General features: G+C 40.4%; 1 protein-coding gene across 4 annotated transcripts in view; it reads left to right on the top strand.

Annotated features, from left to right (window-relative positions):
* The window catches only part of FTO (FTO alpha-ketoglutarate dependent dioxygenase), a 423,247-nt gene that overhangs the window by 185,350 nt on the left and 221,524 nt on the right, over positions 1-16,373 (top strand). For all 4 annotated transcript variants that reach the window (XM_005890937.2, XM_070388423.1, XM_070388422.1 and 1 more), the window contains one exon: positions 705-824. In XM_005890937.2, coding sequence (XP_005890999.1) covers positions 705-824 — 120 coding nt within the window. The remainder of the gene's footprint in view (positions 1-704; positions 825-16,373) is intronic.

Here is a 16,373-nt window from a genome sequence, read left to right as displayed (position 1 = left end):
TTTGTTGTTGTTTTTCAGTCACTAAGTCATGTCTCACTCTTTGCAGCCCCATGGACTACAGCACACCAAGCTTCCCTGTCCTTCACCATCTCCCAGAGTTTGCTCAGATTCATGTCCATTGAGCCTTCTAACGATGTCATCTTCTGCCGCCCTCTTCTCCTTTCAATCTTTCTCAGCATGAGGGTCTTTCCAGTGACTCAGCTCTTCACATCAGGTGGCCAAAGTATTGGAGCTTCAGCTTCAGTCCTTCCAATGAATATTCAGGGTTGATTTCCTGTAGGATTGACTGGTTTGATCTTCTTACAGTACTAATCTTTAATAAAGATGTTTAATGAAAACATATTTTGTTTGATTTTGCCTTTCCCACCCTACACAGCGCAGGCTGTCATGTGCTTTAGGATCTCAGGATTTGCTGTGATTGACCGATAGCTTCCTCTTGTCTGAGTGATGAACGGTGACTGAAAACCCCCTCCCCAGCCTGACCTGGGTTGTCTCACTAAGCTCTATGTCTACTTCCTCCTTGACTTTGTGAAAAGGCTCCAGAGACTTTGAGTTATATTGGGAACTGGTTAGGCTGAGTTTTCCTCTTTTTCTCACCCTATGGCTGTGAAGTTACTGGAGGAGAATTGAATGACGAAGTTCATTGTCCTTGATTGTCCATCATGGGGACATTATAACCACGGTCTTGTCTTTATGATCCCCAGGTCGAGTTTGAATGGCTGAGACAGTTTTGGTTTCAAGGCAGTCGATACAAAAAGTGCACTGACTGGTGGTGTCAGCCCATGAGTCAGCTGGAAGAGATGTGGAGAAAGATGGAGTGGTTGGTAAGTATCCAGGAGTGGATTTCTTGGGATGTTGTGCTCTGTCAGTCCTTGGCTGCCTCCTTGGCCTGGGTAAATGCAAGAGAAAGACAAACATCATATGATATAGCTTATACGTGGAATCCAAAATAATGATGCAAATGAAATTATCTTCAAAACAGAAGTTGACTCACAGACATGGAAAACCAATTTATGGTTACCAGAGGGGAAAGGGAGGCGAGGAGGGATAAATTGGGAGTTTAGGATTAACATAGATACACTACTATATATAAAATAGATAATCAGAAAAGATCTATTGTATAGCAAAGGGGGCTCTACTCAGTATTTTGTAATAACCTATAATGGAAAAGAATCTGAAAAAGAATAAGTTTATATATGTGTGTGTATATATATATATATATGCTTTGGTATATGTGGCTTTGGTCGGCGCCTGAAACTAACACAACATTGTAAATCCACTCTACTTACTCTTTGTAAGGTAATGGGAACAGCCAAGATTTGATCAGCACAAGCTGAGTTCAGTGCAGTGAACCTTTACTGAGCACTTCCTACATGCAGGGCTTCACTGATAGCTCAGTTGGTAAAGAATCTGCCTGCCATGCAGGAGACCTGGGTTCGATCCCTGGGTTGGGAAGATCCCTTTGGAGAAGGGAAAGGCTACTCACTCCAGTATTCTGGCCTGGAGAATTCCATGGACTGTGTAGTCCATAGGGTCAAAGAGAGTCAGACATGAAACTGAGTGACTTTCACTTCTCATTTTTCCTATGTGCAAGGCACCATGTTAGACATATGTCGGGAAGTGACCATGAGAACCATGCAGCAATAATTCCTAAACTTCATCTGCATTTTTATAGGCACCAGGCACTATTCTAAGAGTGTTCCCTATATTAACTTTTAAAGTTAAACTGTTAAAGTTCTTATGACAGTCTGGTGAGGTGCAGAAACTGTTTATTTATAGATGTGAAAACCAAGGCCTAGAGAAATGAAGTGCCTCGCCCAAGGTCATGGAGTAAGTGGCAGAGGGAGATTGAATCCCAGGCTGCCTGGCTCTGGAGCTTGTGCCCTTAACCACTGCATTCGGTTTAACAAGGGGAGAAGCGTGAATATAGCCAGGTGTTACATTAACTCAAATGAAATCCTGTAATGGAGATTTAAAGGAAAAAAAGTCACTATCCAGAGGCAGAAGTATTAAATTCAGAGCATTGGAGCTGGGACAGTTGTGAAGAACAGATGTGGCTTTTGGGGACCTTGGGTGGGGAGAAGGAGGGTTGGTTGCATAAGACATTCTGAGAGAAGTGTTAGGTTCCGGTCACTGTAAGAACAAGATCACCAGGGGGGAAGTACAGTGTGACCAGAGCATGGAATTCAGGGCATGTGTCGTAGGAACTCTCACTGGAAGGTATGTTGAGGCCATTTGGGTTAAGTCTAAATTTAAATAGTAGTAATAATGCCAAAAGGGCTTCCCAGGTGACTCAATGGTAAAGAATCCACCCATCAAGGCAGGAGATATGGGTTTGATCCCTGGGTTGAGAAGATCCCCTGGAGGAGGACATGGCAACCCACTCCAATGTTATTGCCTGGAAAATTCCATGGACATAGGAGCCTGGTGGGCTACAGTCCAAGGGGTTGCAGAGTCAGACACAACTTGGTGACTGAGCATGCATGCACACACATGATACTTACTAAGTTCCATACACTATTCTAAATATTACATGTATAATTTAATTTCTATGATAATTTCATAAAGTAGGTATTTTTCTCCCATTTTACACAGAGAGTTTTTTGTTGTATTGTGTGTTAGTCACTTAGTCGTGTCCGACTCTTTGCAACCCCACAGATTCCTCTGTCCGTGGTGATTCTCCAGGCAAGGATACTGGCCTGGGTATCCTATCCCTTCTCCAGCAGATCTTCCCAGGGATCGAACTGCGGTCCCCTGCATTGCAGGCGGATTCTGTGCCCTCTGAGCCACCAGGGAAGCCCAAGGAGACTGAAGCACAAAAGGTTTCCCTAACTTCTTCAAGGTCATACAGCTAAGTCGGGGAACTGGAGTTAGAACTCAGGAAGACTGGTTCTAGGGTCATGCCCTGCACCACCTCACTGTTCTACCTCCAGATCATCAAGTTTGGAATGTAGTGGAAAAGTGATAAAAGCCTGCTAAACTCTTGAGAGAGTACTGCTGTGCAGACTTTATGAGATGTGCTAGAAACAGTGAACCAATTTGAGAAATGGGTAGTTCTTGCTAATCCCTATTTTATAATAATGAAAATACCAAGTCACAACCATGATTGGCACCCCAGTTTGAAAGTCCGAATCAGAATCCAGAAGTCCCGGCCATCCAGCCTTTTCCTTAAATCTCTAAACCACACCTTTTCATGGATGTATGTTTAGGGGAAGGAATGTTGTAATCCTTTTAGTGTACTAAAAGTATCACAAAAATTGATTTCTCCAAAGACATGAATCAGTTCAAAATGGAGCATTGTGCAACTGGATTGGAGGTGATGAAAATTTTGTGCTGAAATTTCCTGCTAGTTCTCTTCCTAAAATTAGGCTGTGCAGAGTATGCTCCAGTTTTTCCTGGGATGTATATATAAAGGCAGGTTTATTTTGAGAGAATTTCTTTTTCACTGTGTAATTCTGGTTTTATCTATTTATCTACATGAATTAGAAACTTCCCTGGTGGCTCACGGTAAAGAATCCACCTGCAAGTCAGGAACCGCTGGAGACGTGGGTTCGATCCCTGGGTTGGGAAGATCTTCTGGAGAGGGGCATGGTAACCCACTCCAGTATTCTTGCCTGGAGAATCCCCATGGACAGAGGAGCCTGGCGGGCTACAGTCCATGGGGTCACAGAGTCGGATATGACTGAAGCGACTTAGCAGGCATGTACGAGTTAGAACTTCTTTACTTGCTGAACCTTGATCTTAAGGTATAGGTTTGACTTTGGGACTGTAATTTAACAGTTCTTTGAATTAGAGTTGGCAAACTGTAACAATTAAACAATTAGAATTGGTGAAATAAGAAAGAAACTCACTTGTAGTGTTTTAAAAATATATTTTTGAATTGCTTTTGTTCAAGGGCTTCTTTTTTTTTTTTAAGTGGAATCTTTGGTTTTGTGAGCTTACCAGTGATGTTCATTACTTAATTCACTTTAACTATTTAGTTATATATATATATATGTATATATATATATATATGTTTAATTTGGTGGTGCTAGCACATTAGATAAACTATCTGTTCTTCATAACTCTTGTGTAAAAGTACTAAAAAGAAGAACAGTCTTGGGAATTGGCCAGAGCCAGTTTCCTTGCAGTTGGTGTGGTGTTACTGAGTGTTCTGAGTGAAATCAATGGGCTCTGTGTCTCAGCAAGTCTAAGGATGATGGTTATCAGCAGAGTGAAGGTTTGGGCCAAGATAAAAGGAATGACACTTCTAAATTAAATTTAAGCATTGCTTCAAGCCTTTTTGTAATGACTTTTAACAAATTCATAACAATGTACTTTTGCTATTGGAAGAGACGAGAATGATCATTGGAAAAATCTCTGATCCTGTGACTGGTAGTGCCGTGCCAACCGATAGTTGTGTGGGGATGGAACTGGCACTGGCTGGTCACATTCCTACTTTGTACCAGTCTGCCTCCGATGTTTTCATTTGTGAGCAGTAGGGGGCAATGTTGAGCTACCAGTTTGAGGCCCCCGGATGCTAACTAAGCCTTTCAAGAAAATGCAGACAAATGTACCATTAACTGTCCAGAATTATCCCTGTTGCTTCAAGTTAGCTGTAATCTCCAAGATTCCATAACACAGGAAATCAGTTGTGGGTTAACAAATTCAACAGCAATTTAACATAAAAACTGCAGTGTTTGGTGCACATTTGGATTCTATAGAATTAGACTAATCCAAACAGCCTTTCTGAATGCACTCACTTGGCTTCCAGGGAATACGCGACTCAAAATGATGATCCTTTTAGACAAATGCTTCTTCTTTATCATTATGGTTTTCTGCATTTGTTGCGTATGTGTTGTGGAAAGATTTCTCTAATTAATGCACTTTTTCTGTTGTGCAACATAGCATCGATCTCCTTTGACAAGAAAATAAAACAAAAAAACCTCAGGCAATATGTACATTACTTTTCACCTTTTGCTTGTGATTAAAGCAACCTTTGACAGCCCTCGTACTGGGGAAGAGACTTGTGTTGTAACTCTTCTCTGTCTTTGTGTTCTTTTTTTTTTTTCCCCTTTGTGGTTGGAAGGTATAGTCTCAGGTAGGATCTAAAAGAAGAACGGAAAATGAGCTTTGAAATCACATTTCTTCCATTAATGGTAATTGCTTTACATGTCATAACCAGTCACATATTTTAAAAAGTTTAGTCAGCTATCTCTAAGACTCCCCTAGCCTCCATTGCCCATCCCCTGTTCCAGTAAGCACCTTTTTTTTAATCACACTGTTTATTCTTGCCATTTTTTTTTTTCCCCCTGAGGATAGTTCTTCTCTGGGCATGCTCTTGTGATGTAAATGTTAAACCTTATATTTGAATGACATTCTGATAAAATATCACATTTCCCCTGAATATTACCGCATGAACTTATGAGCCATTAAGCCCCAAAGCACCAGAACCCTTTCTTATAATCCAGGAACTTAGCCTAGTCGTTCCTCTCAATTCTGCTCTTCAGGAAGGTATGATGACACTCTAACACTATTCAAATATTTGTATTTTATTTTATTTTTTAAACTAGCCCACCACTCCACATCTGAGATTAGCACGTTATAGGGAGACTCTTCAGGATAAGAGAGAGTTACCATTTGAAAGAAAGTGCACAGGCTTTGCTTTCTGGGTAAAAAATAAAATATGAAAAGCTCAACTCTCCTGTGAGGTGAGGAAGTCTTACTGCAGCCAGAGATTCAGCGGATAGGCCATTTGTCTCATAGGGTCTGGTATCGCACTCTGCAAAACTGACATTTATTTTACCTATAAAAAATGTTTTAACACTATCAAGTTCACTGAGATATAGAAAAGAATGCTAGGTGTGATGTCCTCTAAATTGATGACATTTATTCCTTGCCTTTTGACCTTAAGAAAAAAAAAAAAAGAGGTCAATTTGGTATATAACCCAATAGAATATTCTAGGAGAGTTTCCAGAGTAAACATTTTCAGAATACAGATGATTTTTGTAGTGGAGAGAAATTTCCTCCTCCTTCCTTTATGGCTTTTAAATTTTTTTTTTGTTTTTCTAGAGGAGAAGGGTAGATCCTGATCATTTTCAGTGTTTTGAATTGCATTTCCTGTCCTGACAGTTCCTCACCCTGGGATAGCCGTGCATTTATATGGCAGTTGGCCTTAATAACCTTTATTGACTTTAGTGGATTGGAGCCAAGGCTGGATTATTTTAATGTATCCGTTTTGAAACAGTGTAAAACACAACATATAATTATGTTAGGTAAGCTATCGGCTACATTTAATTCTACCCATTTATGTTAACATTTGGCACGGGAGAGCAGGGAGACGTGGAAAATGAGTAGGTGTTTTATTTCAGACTGTTACCCGTTTTTTGTTGTTAAAGTTTTAAGAGAGAAAGGTACTTAAGAATGTGAAAGTTGTCCTTTACAAGTCAGTTGTAATAGTTTAATTTCAAGATGAGTCATGCGTTTTAGCTTGTCATTCTGGCCTGTGTAAATCATCTGAGAAGGCTCCGAGTGCGGAGCCTGATCGCTGCTGTCTAGCTAAGCCCTCCGTAGTGTAGGTTACACAGAGGTGGGGAATGATGGAGCCAGGGCCAGTTTGTTTGTTTTTGGAGAGATTAATGAAGCTATCATCACAGTGCTTTAGATTAAATTCTTTGTAACTGAATAAAGGAACAAGGCTGCTTTTTCACATCCTGAAATATATCCTGGGTATACTGCTGTTTGCCATCATATTATAGTTCAGTTAGCTAAGTTCATTTTAAGCTTCCAGGATTAACAATTTATAAGGGTGTGAGGAAGAAAATGATATAAATATTGATCTTTTTTGTCTTATGAATGGTGAAGTCATTAACTTATATGTAAAAAAGTGTATATATATATATTTACATATCTCTTGCCTTTAGTGTTAGTGCATATACTAAATTATATTTGCTAAATTAATAATATTAATTTTATTAATTTAATATATTTGCTAAATTATCTATTTATTGTTTATATTATTAATTATTTATTTAATATATTTGCTAAATTAATAATGGTTATTAATCCTGCCTTCTGTTTTTCAGAATTAGCATTTCTGATGTAGAAGCAAAGCGTATTATAGTAATTTAGAATCTGGTGTGAAATGTCTAGTGGTTTTAAATGAAAATTTAAATTCCTTTTCCCCTTTTGGTCCAGTGCTGAGTGAGTCAGAAGAAGCACAGGTTGGAGGCACGCAGACAGTCGCAAGCACACAACAATTCAAATTACGCGTGCAGACTCTGAGCTCTGGGGATAGTCTATGTTTAGCTTTAGAAATTTGGAGAAAAGAAAAAAGCCACTTTTTTGGCTATAGTGGCTTAAAATCCTGGGTTCACATTCTTTTTATTACCTTAAATGTCTTCCCTGAAGGTTGGTTCTTTCCATTTGCCTCCCTCCCCCACCTCCTCCCCCACTTCCACACCTCTGTATTGTTATATTAAAAGTAAAATATCTGGGGGAAAATTGTATGGATAATTTAGCAATGAATTTCGAACAGGTATGGATTCCTTTGATTGCCTTCTGGGTTTCTCTCAGATTTTTCTAATTTTTTTCCTTTGTTGCTACAGACTTAATCATGAATTAAGAAAAAAAAAAGTGTTGTGAATTCTGTCTATTTGGAAAGAAATTTCCAATTCCAAGAGAATTCAGGCTTAAGCCTTAGAAGCAGAATGTGCATGGAAAGCACAAAGGACTCTGTTTATGATTCTCTTTGAAGTGTTTTTGCAACTGGATAAGGAAAATTTTAGAAACCGTCTGATAGTGTTCAGGGTAAATACTTAAACCCCTTTAGAGAATTTCACACACAGATACTGTGCAGCAGAAAAAAGGGATACTTATGTTTCTTAAAGCTGCTACAGCCTACAGCTTTGTACTTAAAGACAGAGGTGTTGAATAGAATTCTACTGAGGATACATCCAGTGACAATATCTCCAGAAACATCAGAGCAAACCAGTGGGTAGGACTTTCTGTTTTTAACCCTTCCGTGAGCTGTATGAGAGTTGAGCTTTATTGGTACCAAGGACTAGAATGTCCCTGTTACATTCCAGGAATTGTTAAGAGGATTGTTCCAGTACTGCCGCTCTGCACACAATGAGAGCACGACTAAAAATGTTGAAGATGGTGAGACAAAGTGACAGGAGCTGGGAAATTCCAAGTGAAAAAGCCTTGCCATCTCTCGTAACTCTGTGTGAGAAAAACACAGAATAAACAGCCAAGCTTTCTAATATTTGAGCCTGATTTCATAGGCTTTAGCTAAATTTTGTTAGCGTGTGTTAATAAACACACGCACTCACACACATACACATTTCGCATACATTCTGTGTATTTTTCAAGTAAACAAATTCTATTGTTATATATGATTTTCACTACGCTGAAATTCAGATTTATACAAAGGTGTGAAGCGCCTGCTCGTTTTCCCCAGGGAACTATGGGAGCCTAGGCTGCTAGAATTTATTTTGGATTGCTTTGACTAGCAGACCATCTTAGCATTTCAGATGTAAATTCAGAAACCTTCGTGCCAGATTGGGTTGGTGGGAATTTCCATTTTTCCTAGAAAAGATAGAGAATAAAACAAATTGTATACTTCCTCTGGTTTCTTGGGGCGGGGGTAGGGAGTGGGACATTAAATTCAGCTCTAGGCTGTCATTTATCTTTTTATAAATATCTTTGACATAGTCTAGAAAAGCTCAGTCTGATAGAATGAAATGATTTTTTTTTTTAAAACAACAGACCTACAGTTTTGCAAGGGAAGCAAGATTTCTAAAGGATAAATATGCCAACTGTTGGGGATATGATCAAGATCTTAGGATCTTATTTCCCAGGTTGGTTACTGAATGGTTCTTAAAACTGTTCTCTTCTGAAAAAAAACTGTTTTGATGATCAAATGAAAGAGTTTGTAAAGTATAAAACACTGAACATGCAGAAGGCGTCACCAGGAGTGATTTTAGAAGTGTGAACAGGTGGCCACTGCAGATTCCTTACTTAGAGATCGTTTGACTCAGCCTCCTTAGTGTCAGCATTGCCCCCATCCCCCACACCCATTGCCCATTTCCCTTCCTCCAGAACTGGGATCAGTCCTGGAGCTAAAGCTACGCATAGTGGTTTGGAGCTCAAGGCTACTCTGGTAATGTTTCTTCTTGACTGTGGGCTAGATACTTTGGGAGGTGGGGCCAGGAATCTTCCCAGACTTTGCAAAAATGTCTCTCTGGACAAATGTGCTCCAGGTGTCAAGATCTGACTTACTAGAGAGCTCTGGGAACATATTAAGTTGACTTTTTCCTGCATTAAGGGTAACATAATCATCATCCTGCTCTCTTCTTGTCAACATCTGCAAAGGATGACCTTTTTTTAAAAAAAAAAGACTAAAGAAAACTGAGGTAGCCTTTCCAGTCTTCCTGAAAGTATCTCTGATCATTTTCATTTTTTTAATGACAATATATTTTTTAAAATTGTATTTTATTTTTGATTGGAGGACAGCAGTACTCCACAACCTCATGTTGGTTTCTGCCATTCATCAATATGAATCAGCCATAGGTATACACATGTCCGCCCCCTCTTGAACCTCCCTCCCACCTTCCTCCCCATCCCACCCCTCTAGGTAGTCTTAGAGCACCAGCTTTGGGTTTCCTGCATCATGCTGCAAAAATTCCCACTGGCTAGCTATATTTTTAACACCATCTTTTCCCTAACACATAAATTAGGATCATCTTTTTTTGTATCTCCTTGCATGATCTCAGCCCATCTGGAACCACCTGTGACAGTCCTATTTGTAAATTTTTCCTTGATGTGGGGAAAAATCTCAGATAATCTCCAACTTGGTTTTGATTGATGGACAAAATTAGCCTTCACATAAAAATCTGGAGTCTCCTAGCCATCTGCAAAATTAATTTTCAGTGTGTAAGACATACCTGCCCTGGTTATAAACACCTGGAACAGGTGGTTGCTTGATAATGTATATATCCCTCTAACTTCAATGTTATTAATTTAAATGAACAATTATGAAATTGACCAAAATTATGCATCAGATCCTCTTTAACAGATGTTGGGGGATTAAGAGGGCTTGTATTTTATTTAATGTCATAAACTTTTCATGCAGTCACCAGTGAATTATTTTTAACGAATGAAAGTTGTGGAATATGCCAGCACCAGCAATAACTTAGTGTTTTGTTGGTACTGAGGTCTCGTATCTTGGGGCACATGAACAGTAGTTGGGAAGGGAGTACCCTCTTCAGCCATATAGTAATAAGTATCTCAAACTTAACAACTCAAGAAGCAAACTCTTGATTCCCATAACTTCCCCAGCCTTCCTTGCACAGGTCAATAATTTGCACTCCTCACTGCCCCGTCAGAAACCTTGGAATTTTCTTGGTTTATCTCTTGATCCATCAATGAAGCCAGTTAGCTCTGTTTTCAAAATAGAGTCATGATCTGACCACTCTTCACCACTCTCTCTGTTACCACCTTGGTATAAATAACATCCCCGTTTTTACCACTTATGTTCACCCCTGTCAGACTGTTCCTTTCAAATGTGTCAAGTCATTTCACTCCCTGGTCCCCATCTCACCATCCTGTCCAGAAGCCCAGTTTCCCTCAGTGTGATCATCTCTAGTTGCGTCCATGTTGCAGCAAGTGGAGTAAGTCAGAAAGACAAAACCATATGCTATCACTCATATGTGGGATCGCAGGTATGACAGGTGAACCTATCTGCAGAACAGAAACACACTCATAGAGAACAGACTCATGGTTGCCCAGGGGGATGGGGTTAGGGGAGGGATGGAGTGGGAGGCTGGGATTAGCAAATGTAAGCTTTTAGATACAGGATCGATAACAAAATGGCACCCCACTCCAGTACTCTTGCCTGGAAAATCCCATGGACGGAGGAGCCTGGTAGGCTACAGTCCATGGGGTCGCAAAGAGTCGGACACGACTGAGCAACTTTACTTTACTATACAGCACAGGGAACTTTTAACGAGAAACTATAATGGAAAAGGATATTTTAAAAAAAGAAAAGAAATCCAACTTCCTTCTGAGGGGCCTAACGCCCTCTAGGATCTATCTGTTCCCACCCCCACCTTCTCTCCCCAGCATAGTCTTTCTCCCCTCCCCCTCCTCCACTAGCCTTCTTTACAAACACACACACACACACACACAAACAGAATGGGCTTTTAAAAAAAGATTCCTTTATTGGGCTGTATTGGGTCTCAGTTGTAGCACGTGGGATCTTTGGCCATGGCATGCGGACTCTAGTTGTAACGCATGGGTTCTGTAGTTGCAGGGTACGGGCTTACTTGCTCCGCAGCATGTGAGATCTTAGTTCCCCGATCAGGGGGTGAACCACGTCACCTGCATTGCAAGGCGGATTCATAACCACCGGACCACCAGGGAAGTCTCCCTTCTTTACCATCTTTAGAACATGCCCAGTTTCCTCCTGCCTCAGGGTGTTTGATTTGCTGTTGCCTGTGTCTGGGACATTCTTCCCTCCGTTATTTGCCTGACTCACTCCCTCATTTCCTTTCTATCTCTCTGCTCCAGTCCCTCCTCTGGGAGAGTTTCCTCTGACCGAGTTCTCTAGCTGTAGAGAGAGTATAGCGCTGTTCTGTTTTCCTCCTCCTGCTCTCCCCTGCCTGCTGTGATACCATGTACGTGTTTATAGTCTGCCTCTACTTATAATCTCATAAGGGCAGGAACTTTGTTTCATTCACTATTATTTCCCCAGCTCTTAAACTGTGCCCCATACTTTGTAGGTTGCTGTTGTTCAGTTGTTCAATCATGTCCGACTCTGCAACCCCATGGACTGCAGCACACCAGGCTTCCCTGTCCATCACCAGTTCCTGGAGCTTGCTAAAAAGCATGTTCATTGAGTCGGTGATGGCATCCAACCATCTCCATCTCCTGTCATCCACTTCTCCTCCTGCCTTCAATCTTTCACAGCATCAGGGTCTTTTCCAATGAATCAGTTCTTCGCATCAGGTGGCCAAAGTATTGGAGGTTCAGCTTCAGTATCAGTCCTTCCAATGAATATTCAAGACTGATTTCCTGTAGGATTGACTGGTTGGATCTCCTTGCAGTCCAAGGGATTCTCAAGAGTCTTCTCCAACACCACAGTTCAAAAGCATCAATTCTTTGGTGCTCAGCTTTCTTTATAGTCCAACTCTCACATCCATACATGACCACTGGAAAAACCATTGCCTTGACTAGATAGACCTTTGTTGGTAAAGTAATGTCTCTGCTTTTTAATGATGCTGTCTAGGTTAGTCATAGCTTTTCTTCCGAGGAGCAAGCATCTTTTAATTTCATGGCTGCAGTCATCATCTGCAATGATTTTGGAGCCCAAGAAAATAGTCTGTCACTATTTCCATTGTTTCCCATCTATTTGCCATAAGGTGATGGGCTGCATGCCCATCTTGGTTTTTTGAATGCTGAGTTTTAAGCCAGCTTTTTTAGTCTCCTATTTCACCTTCATCAAGAGGCTCTTTAGCTCCTCTTTGCTTTCTGCCATAAGAGTGGTGTCATCTGCATATCTGAGGTTATTGATATTTCTCCCGGCAATCTTGATTCCAGCTTGTGCTTCATCCAACCTGGTAGATACTCAACACTTAACTTGTTAAAGCAAATTAGGAGTTTGGGATTAACACATACGTACTGAAGTGAAGTGAAGTGTTAGTTACCCAGTGTCCTATTGGTGAGTTGGACATGACTCTGGCTCATGGTGGTTCAGTGGTTAGGATTCCAGGCTTCCACTGGAAGCCTGGGTTCAGCCCCCCAAAATAGTAATATTAAAGGAAATTAATTCATGTTGGGTCATTTTTCCAGCCCTGCCACTTCCTCACTTTCAGGCTCAATGGCACAACCTTCAATGCATTCTTTTCTTTTTATTCCCATTTTTAAAGTCTTTATTGAATTTGTTACAATATTGCTTCTGCTTTTTCAAAAATTTAGTTTTAATTGGAGTATAGTTGCTTTACAATATTTTGTTGCTTTCTGTCATACATCAGCATGAATCAGCCATAGGTACACATATGTTCCCTCCTTCTTGAACCTCCCTCCCACCTCCCACCCCACTTACCTCTCTAGGTCCTCACAGAGCAGCAGGCTGAGCTCCCTGTGTTATACAGCAACGTCCCACTAGCTATCAATCTTACATATGGTCATGATGCATTCTTTTTAACTCTGTACGTTTTCCTCAAATGTTTGGTCCTGATCCACGTGAATATTTAGGGGTTAGTTTTATTTTTAAGCCAACACAACCCTCTCAGCAGTACCCCCCAAACATCTTGAAAATTAAAAAATAATAACAGTATCAAGAGCACAGATGATGCACCAGAACATTCTGTTTTATGCCTTTGGCATTTTCACTGTGAAGATGGAGCAATCCCTGGCAAACAACTTACACGAATATGAAAACTCTAAAAAAAAAAAAAGAGAGACATAACTAGGTTATTAAGTTTCCCTGAGTAGCAGTGCTGCAAAAACTTAAAATCATGGGGGGTTTTTTGCCTCATTTGTTGGCATCCTTCACATTTTAGATTTTCCTCTTCTTGAAAAACTTAATAAAGTACAATTGTCATAAAAGTAAACGTCTTTCCCAACAAAGCTTGGACTTTTTATGACTAATTTCCCAAGTGAGAGAGGGAGAAGACCGTGGACTGGACAGGTTTGGGGCACAAAACTAGGGAAGTCTCTGAGGAGTAAACTGACTTCCGCTAGACAAGCCGAACACTGATTAAAATATTTATCATCCTTTGGGTATGCAATAGCTTTTGATGATGGAAGGCATATTAATATTCATCTTTGCTGCTTGTCTGCACTTCAGATGGATCCCAGGAAAGAATGTTCAGTTGACCAGTTTTTTCTCCTCTCCAGGAGTCCTTGAGACCTAGTACAGCTTGGAACCAAGAAACTTGCCTTGTGATGGGATTGAGCTTTTTCTGGGGGGTGGGAGTAGGGGTGGGGATGGCCAGGGGTAGTGTGTGGAGGGGTGGAGATGGGAGGAATACAAACCAGGAGAGACCTTTGGACTGGGAAACTTTAAAGGCTGACTGCTTTCTTACAAGAAGCCAGTTGCCAGAACAAAGGGAGGAGTTTGGTCATAATTTTCTAAGCAGCAGAACTGGCATGGCTGAGTCCGTGAGGCTGACATGGCTCCTCGTGGGGAGTCTAAGCCTTACAGAGGATGTTGGGGTGAATACCACTGGGGGCTGAAGCTTCCCCTCTCCTTCCCCCTCCTCCCCTGCCTTTACTGAGGAAGATGTTTGCTGCCGATACCCAGGTCTTCTGAAAACTGGTTCTTCTGGAGTGCACCATCTCATTGTCATCCTGAGACAGAATAAATATAGATGGTGTCCACTTAGGCAGGCATGCACAGCACAAGGTGGCCTCCTGGGGTTCTCAAAACTTGTCTTTTTTAAAAAAAAAATTTTTTTAATTGAAGTATAGTTGATTGACAGTGTTGCGTTCATTAGCTTCAGGTGTATAGCAAAAACTTAATAAAGTACAATTGTCATAAAAGTAAATGTGTTTCCCAACAAAGCTTGGACTTTTTATGACTAATTTCCCAAGTGAGAGTTATATATTCAGTTATATATATATGTGTGTGTACACACACACACACACACACACACACACACACACACACACACACACACACATATATATACGAATTCCCTGGTGGCTCAGTTGGTAAAGAATCTGCCTACAGTGCAGGAGACCTGGGTTCAATCCCTGGGTGGGAAAGATCCCCTGGAGAAGGGAATGCCAACCCACTCCAGTATTCTTGTCTGAAGAATTCCAGGGACAGAGGAGCCTAGTGGATTACTGTCCATGGGGTCGCAAAGAGTCGGACAGAAATTCATAAATACAAACACACACATATATATGTATATTCTCTTTTAGATTCTTTTCCCTTATAGGTTATTACAAAGTATTGAGTATAGTTCCCTGTGCTATAGTAGGGTCCTTGTTGGTTACCTATTTTATATATAGTAGAGTGTATATGTTGATCCCAAACTCCCAATTTATCCCTCTCACCCCTCCTTCCCCTTTCATAACTGTAAATTTGTTTTCTATGTCTGTGGGTCTATTTCTTCTTTTTAGACTTTTAATTTTATGTTAGAGTATAGTTGATTAACAACGTGATGGTCTCAGGTGTATATGGATCTGTCTCTGCTTTGTGTGTAAATTCACTTGAATCTTTTTTTTTTTTAGATTCTGCATATAAGCAATATATGGTTATTTGTCTTTCTCTGTCTGACTTAACTACACTTAGTATGGTAATCTCTAGGTCAAGACCTGTCTTTTAATTTTTTCTTTTTTTCTTTATTGGGAGGAAGAATCTGGCTTATTAGTTTAGTTAATTAAGCAGTGTTGTTTTCTGTCTTGATGGGAATAGCCTTGATTATATTTTTGAAGGCAAGTAAGAGCCCTGAAAGAACCTGACCTTTTTATTGAGTTGTCTTAAAAAAAAAAAAACCTGGCAATTGAATAGGAAATTTTCATAAAAGCAGCAGTGTGTGAGGACACTTAGTTTCTGTCTTTAAATTCTGAAAATTCAGAATCTTCGCCCCTTTGCATTTTAGTTTCTATGACTCCATGATGAGATAGTCTTATGAAAGATACCTTAGAAAATTGGACAATAATGATAAATTTGAAGACTCAAAAGAGTAGAAGTGTATTTTTTTCCTTGACCCTAGTCATTTAATCATTCATCTGCTCCAGCTTATGTAGGTATTGTGAAGTTATTCAAAAAATGAGGGCTTGTGTCTCCCACACTGATAAGGCATGAGGCAGTAGGTAATTCAGAGAGTGGGAAAACAAAGGAGAAAGGTGGGTTCTGAGAGAGGTTTTTGGGACCACAGAGGAGGATTTTCATAGCTGGATCTGAGTGGACTCTATTCAAGGATGGCTGAAGCCGGAGACACTGTTGCAGGAGAACGCAAGCTCTGCTCACAGATTTGGAAAGACTGGATGGAGCACGCTTTGGGGAAGTCCAGTAGTGAGATGAGAAGATACACAGGGGCCTTCTTTTTCTAACCATTTCTCTGTAAGGCACAGCACTCTCACCCCTTCATAACTGGCTTTCCTATCAAAGGCATGGGCAGCCAAGTGCCACACGTGCACAGTGGAAAATAAAATGAAACTGCCTTATTGTCTTGCATTTGTGAAGATTTTCCTTGGGAAACAAGTCAAGATTGTATTGTTTGCACTATTTTCATCCTGAGTACAGCAAACAAACAACACTACATTTTCAAAAGAATTGCAAATGAGGCATTTTTCCAACCAAGGTCTTTTATTATTATTATTATTATTATTTTGCCTCAAAAATGAGTATCGAGCCTGGGGTATAGTACTGGGAACTA

Source organism: Bos mutus, chromosome 18, assembly GCF_027580195.1.
Source record: "Bos mutus isolate GX-2022 chromosome 18, NWIPB_WYAK_1.1, whole genome shotgun sequence".
NCBI classification, from domain to species: Eukaryota; Metazoa; Chordata; class Mammalia; order Artiodactyla; family Bovidae; genus Bos; species Bos mutus.
This window is presented reverse-complemented; position numbering and strand designations above follow the sequence as displayed.